The 9,283-nt window shown below is 53.4% G+C and overlaps 1 protein-coding gene across 2 annotated transcripts; it reads left to right on the top strand.

The window, feature by feature from the left end:
• Positions 1–1,260: 1,260 nt before the first annotated feature.
• Positions 1,261–9,229, top strand: Btbd17 (BTB domain containing 17). 2 transcript variants are annotated; one of them, XM_075990025.1, is made up of 3 exons: positions 1,261–1,395; positions 5,320–5,596; positions 7,252–8,449. In XM_075990025.1, the coding sequence occupies exons 2-3, from the start codon at positions 5,376–5,378 to the stop codon at positions 8,324–8,326; spliced, it is 1,296 nt and encodes a 431-aa protein (XP_075846140.1). In that variant the 5' UTR covers positions 1,261–1,395; positions 5,320–5,375; the 3' UTR covers positions 8,327–8,449. The 2 variants fall into 2 exon arrangements, with proteins under 2 accessions (XP_075846140.1, XP_075846139.1); XM_075990024.1 differs by lacking the exon at positions 1,261–1,395 and adding an exon at positions 2,653–2,833 and having other exon boundaries at positions 7,252–9,229.
• Positions 9,230–9,283: the final 54 nt, after the last annotated feature.

Here is a 9,283-nt window from a genome sequence, read left to right as displayed (position 1 = left end):
TCCATGTCTCTTCAAGCTCAGTGTCTGAGCTATCCTCACCTTTGTAGTTCTTGAAGCCACCCTCCCTGTCCATGACTGCAGAAGTTTCCGGTTGCTTCAAGACCCTCTTGAGATACCTTGCTACATAGAGATCATTCATTGGGGCTGACCTAGCTTTCCGGAAAAGCTATTCTGAGCTTATGGACACTTACGCCCTGGCTGTGCCAGCTCTGGATGAGCGTAGACAAATCCCTTAGACGATGCATGTGGACCCTGGGCAGGAAGTCACACTCCACCGGCCCCTCTCTGGGGACCGTTCTTGCTTATGAGATCTTCAGACTTGTGCTCACGGAATGATGGAGCTTCCAGACTGCGGTGGTGGTGGAGGGGAGGACAGGGACTAAACTGTGGTGTTATCCATCTGTCTATCTGTCACCTCAGCGCAGGCTGAGCACTCTGCTGTACATATTCTGGCCCGAGACACTCCCACCACATGTATGAATACACAGCACGCATGTGCACATATGATTGCACACACTGTGGTGATGCAAGCTTCATCCAGTCTGTCGGTTCCTAAATCATTGGAAGAGAGGCAGGAACGAGGGAAATTAGAATCTTAGAATCCATGGGAAGGAAAGGCCTGTCAGAGGTGGGGGTGGGAGGTCTTCTTGGTAGCCTGAGACCTGCTGACACTTGAAATACCAATCACCTCTCTCTAGTGGTTAGATCATACCTGAGGGTGTACATAACAATCAGTTGGTTTGCTTAGGAAACATGATATCCAGGCCTGCCACTGGGAATTCTGGGTTCTTAGTGGAGCACGGAAGATGCCGGTGTAGGTAGGCCAGACATCAAGAGGGACTGAGGAGGGTCCCCAAGGAAGAGGGGATGAGAAGCATGCCTACTGAAAACCTTCATTCTTGTTGATGGGCATTCTGCATAGACCTGAGACTGCCTCCAAGGCTGGACTGCCCTATTCCACACAGGCTCAGGCTGTTTCAGTTGAGCCTAGGTGTGGTACAGTCTAAAGGAAGGGGAGGCAGGCAGCCAGCGGGAGATGGATGGTCCATCTGGACAGGAGAGACCAGGCGTAAGAGAGCCGGGAGGCGTTTCCGCTAAGCCGGACAGCTCCGATTCTGCCAACCCGGACAAGCTTGGTGCCAGACCCAATTCTTGCTTTCTCTATGGCTCCGGGAGGAGGTGAAACTGTTGGGTTTCCCCACACCGAACTCAATACATGAAAGTGGTCCCTGGGATCCAGAGGGCAAGGGCAAGAAGTTCCAACACAATGCCAGAGCGGGATCTGGCCTCTCTGAGAAACTCAGATCTCCCAGGATCCACTTATTCCCATATGTCAGCCTCAAGGGCGTCTCTCTCACAAGGAAAGGGGGCAAATCCTGTGGATTCCATGCAAAGGTGAGATCTTAGCACACACATGTGCACGCACACACACAAGTGCGAACACATGCATATACACACATCACACACATATGAACACACAAACACACACTACCCACCTAGACATGCACACACATCACACGTCCATGGGACTCTAGACCCTCCCCTCCCCATTGTCTTTGTCTTAACAACACACACACATACAAGTGTAAACACATATGCATATGAACACACATGTACACGCAAACACACACTACCCACCTAGACATGCACACAATGGGACTCTAGACCCTCCCCTCCCCATTGTCTTTGTCTTAACAACACACACACATACAAGTGTAAACACAAATGCATATGAACACACATGTACACACAAACACACACTACCCACACAGGCATGCATACACGTTCAAGGGATTCTGGACCCCACCCTCCTCGTCTCCGTTGTCTTTGTTGTCAGAACATATCCCTGTGTTGTCTAACCGAGACTGAAATCTAGCTCCCTGCCTCAGTTTCCCTATACATGAACTACAGTGCAAGGTTTGCCCGCACGTCTTCTTGGAACTTTGGGAAGGGCAAGGCTAGAAACTAGTCAGAAGCCGGTGAGAGACACGGTCTAGGGAGGGAATCTTGAGGCGTGGGGGCATGCATGGGGTGGACTAAAGTCTTGGGCTGTCTGGGTAGGGAAACAGGCTGCAACCCTGGTGGGAGATGGTAGTCCCTGTGCAGCTTCACTAAGGGCCCCGTCACCCTCTCCAGAGTAGAAGGAACTTCACAAACAGCACGAGAACAACCCCCATTGCTCCATACCCCTATTCAAGGTCCTTATCCTCTCCTCTGGAGAACTGGCCCACCCTAAAATGGGAGAGGGGGAGGGGCAGAACCCTGAGCCAGCTCTTCCTTGCTTCTTCCAGTCTTTCCCTTTGCAGCCAGCTCACCAGGACACTGCCAAGTAATGCCCTGTGCCAGGATGGAGGCTGGGCCTGGGGGCTGGGGCCTTGGGGCTGGTGGCTGCCAGGGGTCCCAAAGCCCTTTGCTTGCCCTTCAGAAAGCTTAAACTTCTCCAGAGAGGAGCAGTTAGCCTTGCTGGGTTGTCGGAGAGGTGGGGGAGGAGGGTGTCCGGATCTGTTCCCCTTGGGGGCCCAGGCCTGCACAATAGCCCCCGGGGCTGCCACACTCTGGCTTAACTAGTTGCCTAGGCAACAGCAGGGGCCAGCTTCAACCAATCCATGGCAGAGACTGGTAGGGGAGGGAGGCTGGGAAGGAAGGGGGTACAGTCCCCTTGCTGGATCCTATATAAGGAGGAAGGATGGGACTGGAGTGCTCCGGACTTGACTGTCCCTGCAGTAGACTTAGGGACAGAACACCAAGATGCTTAGGAAAGGCCACTGCAAGCCTGGGTCCTGGGGAAGCTTCTGGGCAACCCTGGCCTTGGTGGGACTGGCCACTCGTGCAGGTGAGTGGGCTGTGAGGGGGTCAGCTTCTTGGTAAGGAAAAAGGCAAGGGGTGGGGGCAAGAACTTCTCCTAGGAGCTACCTAGGGTTGGCCAGGAGGTGGCGCGGTCCAGTCAGCCACGGAGAACACCCAGAGACCGGAAATCTCCAAGGACAGGTCTTCAAAAGGGAGAAGGGGTGGACAGCATCCCCGGGAAAGAGGGGCTGGGCGGCAGGCAGGGGTCTTAATGACAAAAGACCCACTATTCATCGTCTCAGGCAGCTGGGTTCAGGCAGAGGCCGCAAGGGGACGTCATCGTCATCAGCATTCAGGTCCTTCAGAGTGACAGCTGGGGAGGCAGGGCTGGGAAATTCACCAGCAGCTGCTCCCTTTCTTTTTTTTTTTTTTTTTTTTTTTTTTGGTTTTTCGAGACAGGGTTTCTCTGTGGTTTTGGAGCCTGTCCTGGAACTAGCTCTTGTAGACCAGGCTGGCCTCGAACTCACAGAGATCCGCCTGCCTCTGCCTCCCGAGTGCTGGGATTAAAGGCGTGCGCCACCACCGCCCGGCAGCTGCTCCCTTTCTTGCTGGGTCTCCCTCTCCCACACACAGATGGTCACTCTTGTGAGCCTTCCTTTCAACCATCCACACATAAGCCACGTGCCCACCGTGTGTGCGCGCTCACATGCGCAGGAGCTGTCTGCCGGTGCCCTTCTGCAGTTCTCAAACTGTTAGACACCCTCTTTTCTCACTTAGCAGGCTCCCTGCCCTGCTCTGGCTGGGGGTTGTCTTTTCTAGAACTCAGTTTGTGTCCCCATGTGACCCCACAGCCTCCCTGGATGGGGGACGCCAGCTTCAACCCTCAGTTACCTACAGTCCTATTCCTCCAGCAGCCCATGGTACTTCCTTGGGTCCCTTATCTGTCTCAGAGCTTGCCAGTTGGATGTGGTAGTGCATGCCAGTAATCCCAGCATGTGAGAGGGAGGAGGATTAAGAATTCAAGGCCAACCTTAGTTAGTAATGAGTTCAAGGCTAGCCTGAGCTATGAGAGACTCCATCTCAAAAAAACTAAAAAGAAAAAGAAAGAAAGAAACAGAGAAAGAAAGACAGAAAGAAAACCCATGCCTGCTGTTTCAGCTTTGTTCTTCCCAGCCCCACAAGCCCACTCCCACCAAGGGTCCCTAGGGGCGTCTCCCTTTGTCTCTGTGTATTCTTTCCCTGGCTGGCTTCAGAGTGCTCACTTGTGCATTTAGTTATTTTCCAATTTTATATATATTTATATTGTGTGTGTGGAAGTCAGAGGGTCAAGGAACTGTTCCGCAGGCACCATCTACTCATCTACTCTACCTTGTATTTTGAGATGGTCCCTTACTAACCTGGGGTTCATTGATGAGGATGAGCTGGCTGAGCAGGGAGCCTCTGCCTCCACAGTCCTGGGACTGCAAGTACGTGCAACCACAACCAGCTGTTTTTAACCTGGCTTCTAGGGATAGAATTCTGGTACTCAAGCTTATATGTCAATCATTTTACCAAGGGAGTGCTCTCTCTCTCTCTCTCTGTCTCCAGGATCCATCCCCTCCTTAATCATATTTTATTTAGTTTACCTCGTGCGTATATGTGTGTGTGTGTGTGTGTGTGTGTGTGTGTGTGCATGCGTATGTGTGTGTGCTCATGTGCCACTGGACACAGGTGGAGGTCAAAGGACAACTTTCAGGAATCAGTTATCTCCTTATACCACGTGGGTCCCGTGTGTGTGTGTGTGTGTGTGTGTGTGTGTGTGTGTGTGCGTGCGTATGTGTGTGTGCTCATGTGCCACTGGACACAGGTGGAGGTCAAAGGACAACTTCCAGGAATCAGTTATCTCCTTATACCACGTGGGGCCCCAGTATAAAATTCATGGTTTCAGCGGGTACCATTACTGGCTGAGCCATCAGATGCCCCCCACCCCGTTTATATACTGGGCCTTGCTAAGCAGTAACCCTTGATCTGATACTTTCTATGTAGCCTAGGCTGGCCCTGAACTCAGGGTAATCCTCTTGTCTCACCCTTTCACTTATATACTTGCTACATGTCTGTTCTGCTCCTCTAAGCTTTCCCGAGCATGAGAAAACGTGAGAAATGGGTTTGGCTCACTCGCTGCCACACAGCAGCCACAGGACAAGTGCAGTGAGCACACTAGAGTGTGCCACTTCTAACACATTTTTGAGAGAGGTGGGGACCCAGAGTTTTCTTCGCCTTCCCCTGAAGTTGTCTCATGGACAACAGCTCATGCTTCACGGTTTCTTCCTGACCAGAGCCCACTTTGCTTCTGAGGCCTTAACTCCTATGTCTGCGTGGGGCCACCATGCCCAACCAGGACGAACTCTTGGATACTCATGTATTTCGTGTGTGCACACAGCTCCCTCCCTGGGCTTCAGACCCTCTCCCACGTGCTGGCACATATGTCAACCCTTTGGTCCCTTTGTAGGTCCGGTGGCTGCTGAGGTTATGTTATGTCTCTTCTTGCTGCAGCTCAGAGAGCCGATGTCGGTGGGGAGGCAGCAGGCACCTCCATCAACCACTCCCAGATGCTGCTCCAGAGACTGCAGGACCTGCTGAAGCAGGGCAACGCCAGTGACGTCGTCCTGCGGGTGCAGGCTGTGGGCACCGATGAGGTCCGAGCCTTCCACACCCACCGCTTGTTGCTGGGGATGCACAGTGAGCTTTTCCGCGAGCTGCTGAGTAACCAGAGCGAGGTGCTGCTGCAGGAACCCCGGGACTGCGCTGCTGTCTTTGACAAATTCATCAGGTATGTAGGGGAAGGACACCATGCTGCACTCTGTCCACAGCCCCCCAACTTCTCCACCTCCAGGGTCACAGAAGTCTGGCCTTAGAGGTTATTATATCTACTTTCAAAAGTCATAGCATGACACACAACACTCAGCTCCTTTGTCCCTGCTTCTACTGCCTTCCCTGTTGTGAGCCTTTGTACCACTTCCTGCCCTTGGGAGTTTCTTCTGAGCTACTTACAAACCAGGCCAAGAGAGTTTATGACAGATCGTTGGATGGTCTCTTTCAAGTCTTAGGGTTGAGATCAGTCATTTCTTTTCTTTTTTTTTTTAAGATTTATTTATTTATTATGTACACAGTGTTCAGCCTCCATGTATGCCTGCAAGCCAGAAGAGGGCACCAGATCTCATTACAGATGGTTGTGAGCCTCCATGTGGTTGCTGGGAATTGAACTCAGGACCTCCAGAACGTCTGAGCCACCTTTACAGCCAGAGACCAGCCATTTCTTAACCCTGCACATGGTTTTGGAACCACAGGGCTATGGAGCAAAAAGGTTAAGTAGGTCTGTGTTGCCTCTCTGCTTCCTGCACAGGGAAAGACTTGTAAAATAGTCTAAGGAGGTAAAACCCTACTCTGATGGCTTAGACAAGGTGGCTGCAGATTCCAGACATCACTTTCAAGTTCCAAGCATCATGAAGAGGGATAAAAAGAGAAGCGTTTTCCATAGGGCCTAGTGGGGTGCTGTGTGCCAGTGGGCCTGCCAGGAAGAATAAGGGGGGGCAGTACTGTAAGAGAGCCAGAGACATCAAAACAGCGAACAAGGAAAGGGAAACTGGACAGCAAGAAAGACCCAGTTGCAAAGAGGAGGGGATCCGGGCATAGGAAGTAGCCTGGGTTGGCTATGTACTCTGTAGCACAATTTTTCATATCCTCTCTCTGTGACAATAATCCAGAGCAGGGCTCTTCCCCTTTCCTAGGTAAGTTTAAGATTTACCTAAGTTAAAGGACTTGCCTTGTCTAGTGGCAAGGAGGAGGTCAGATGGGCACCTAAATCCAGACTGTGGACTCCGAGGTTATCAGTGGCTTGTTTTCATTTTAGCTTATAGTTAGACATCTAGGAGATGCTCGTTAAATACATGTGATTTCTACAACACCAGAAGCTAGAAGATGTTTGAATAAGCCGGGAGGGAACTTAAGGAAAGACAGGAAGCCTCAGGGCCCATTCGTCCTGTTAGCGCCTGATTACAAGAGAGGCTGTGTTTTGGGAAAACCAGCTAGGGATGGAGCAGGTGGCCTTGTCCAGAACCAGCACTGTTGATCTTCCTATTTTGATGATGGTGATGATTATGATAATGTTTTTTTGAGACAGGGTTTCTCTGTGTAGTCCTGGTTGCCCTGAAACTCACTCTGTAGACCAGGCTGGTCTCGAACTCAGAGAGCTGCCTGCCTCTCCCTCCAGAATGTTGGGATTAAAGGCGTGCAGCACCACTGCCTTGCCCCTATTTCTATTTTAAAATATTATTATTAGTTTCTCTCCCCTCCCCCGGCATGTGAATATGGGTGCCCTCCTCCAGTCGGAACAGGTGGTTTCGAGGCACCCAATTCTGGTCTCCTGGGCAAGTGCTGTTAACTGCTGAGCCATCTCAAAGGGCCCATTATTCAACTCCCTTGCAGGTACTTGTACTGCGGTGAGCTGACCATCTTGCTAGCTCAGGCTATCCCGCTGCACAGACTGGCCACCAAGTACCGTGTGGCATCCCTGCAGCGAGGTGTGGCTGACTACATGCGTGCGCATCTGGCTGGAGGCGCGGGCCCAGCTGTGGGCTGGTACCACTATGCAGTGAGCACCGGGGATGAAGCTCTGCGTGAGAGCTGCCTGCAGTTCCTGGCTTGGAACCTTTCGGCCGTGGCGGGGAGCGCCGAGTGGGGCGCCGTGAGCCCAGAGTTGCTGGCGCAGCTCCTGCAGCGCTCGGACCTGGTGCTGCAGGATGAGCTGGAGCTGTTCCATGCGTTGGAGGCGTGGCTGGGTCGCGCGCGGCCGCCCCCCACAGTGGCCGAGCGAGCGCTGCGAGCCATCCGCTACCCAATGATCCCGCCAGCACAGCTATTCCAGCTGCAGGCGCGCTCGGCCGCGCTGGCGCGCCACGGCCCAGCAGTGGCAGACCTCCTGCTGCAAGCTTACCAATTCCACGCCGCCTCGCCGCTGCACTACGCCAAGTTCTTCCACGTGAACGGCAGCGCCTTCCTGCCGCGCAACTACCTCGCGCCTGCCTGGGGCGCCCCCTGGGTCATCAACAACCCGGCTCGCGACGATCGCAGCACCAGCTTCCAGACGCAACTAGGTCCGAGCGGCCATGACGCGGGTCGCCGGATTACCTGGAACGTGCTCTTCTCCCCGCGTTGGCTGCCCGTCAGCCTGCGGCCCGTCTACGCGGACGCAGCGGGCACTGCGTTGCCCGCTGCACGCCCCGAGGACGGAAGACCACGGCTGGTGGTCACGCCGGCCAGCAGCAGTGGAGACGCGGCAGGCGTGAGCTTCCAGAAGACCGTGCTGGTGGGTGCGCGCCATCAGGGCCGCCTCTTGGTCCGCCACGCCTACAGCTTCCATCAGAGCAGCGAGGAGGCTGGCGACTTCCTGGTCCACGCAGATTTGCAGAGGCGCAACTCGGAGTACCTGGTGGAGAATGCACTGCATCTCCATCTCATTGTCAAGCCCGTTTACCACACCCTCATCAGGACTCCCAGTTAGCCTGTGTTTGAGAAATAAAGGCCTGGCCTGATTGGTGCTCCAGGGTCTGGGGAGGGGTAGGCAAATGTGGAAGCGACTGCCAGCCTGGGCCTTGGGTGACCAGGTCCTGCTGGTTGGGGCCAGGCATGGAAGGCAGGCGAATGTGGTAGACAAGATGGCTGTGGTTTCAGGAATGTCTTTCCCAGTTGATTGGAAGGCAGCGTTCTTGCTCCAGAATAAAACCATGCTCAGAGAGGCCAGGTCCTGAAGCGACTCCGCGGGTGGTCTCAAAAGTCTGGGGTTCACATGCCCTCCCCTGAGATTTTCCTTAAGGATTCCCATCCAGACATGGACTAGGGCAGGAAAGAAGAACTGATGCTCAGGGATTGACAGCCAACGTGAGCAATCTCCCTTTTGAGTATTTACATCTGGAGGTGAAGGTGTTCTCTGAGCTGCCACCTCCAGTGGGCAACGGTCCCTTTAGCTTGAGAGACTTTCTGTCACCGCCTACATCAAGTGGCTCTTGGGGAGGGGTTCAGGTCAGCGGAAAGGCCCTTGAGAGACTGCCACAAATGAGACCTTGCTCTAGCCCCATCCTTCTGGGGAGGGACAGTCTTGTCATCTTGAGGAAAACATGCATTCCGCAGATGTTTGGTAGGTTTGTGCCAAGGGAGATGGGGTGCTGGGAGTGAATGGGCCAGGAACTGTAGGAATCTTAGAACCAGGCACGGCCACGGCACATACTGAAAACTCATAAAAAAACCATCAAAACCCCCATAGGACTTTATTTAAAGGAATGTCAGGGAAAAAAAAGCAACAGAGAAGTTATAAAACTAGACTCCCTCCCCACCCCTCCCCACCATGTGTGAAGTCCCGTGACTCCTTCCCCACCCCCAAGTCCCACCCTTGCCCACGGTGGGCCTTGGAACCCCATTTCACTAACAGCTCCTCTTCCCCCACTGCTGAAGCCAAGATTGG

Source organism: Microtus pennsylvanicus, chromosome 11, assembly GCF_037038515.1.
Source record: "Microtus pennsylvanicus isolate mMicPen1 chromosome 11, mMicPen1.hap1, whole genome shotgun sequence".
Lineage (NCBI taxonomy): Eukaryota > Metazoa > Chordata > Mammalia > Rodentia > Cricetidae > Microtus > Microtus pennsylvanicus.
This window is presented reverse-complemented; position numbering and strand designations above follow the sequence as displayed.

Excerpts from the sequence above, each read along its gene's own strand:
- Btbd17 (XM_075990024.1), top strand. The coding sequence starts at position 2,749 with ATGCTTAGGAAAGGCCACTGCAAGCCTGGGTCCTGGGGAAGCTTCTGG. Across the intron at positions 2,834-5,319 it reads GGGACTGGCCACTCGTGCAG|CTCAGAGAGCCGATGTCGGT; the intron begins GTGAGTGGGCTG and ends TTCTTGCTGCAG. Across the intron at positions 5,597-7,251 it reads GTCTTTGACAAATTCATCAG|GTACTTGTACTGCGGTGAGC; the intron begins GTATGTAGGGGA and ends ACTCCCTTGCAG.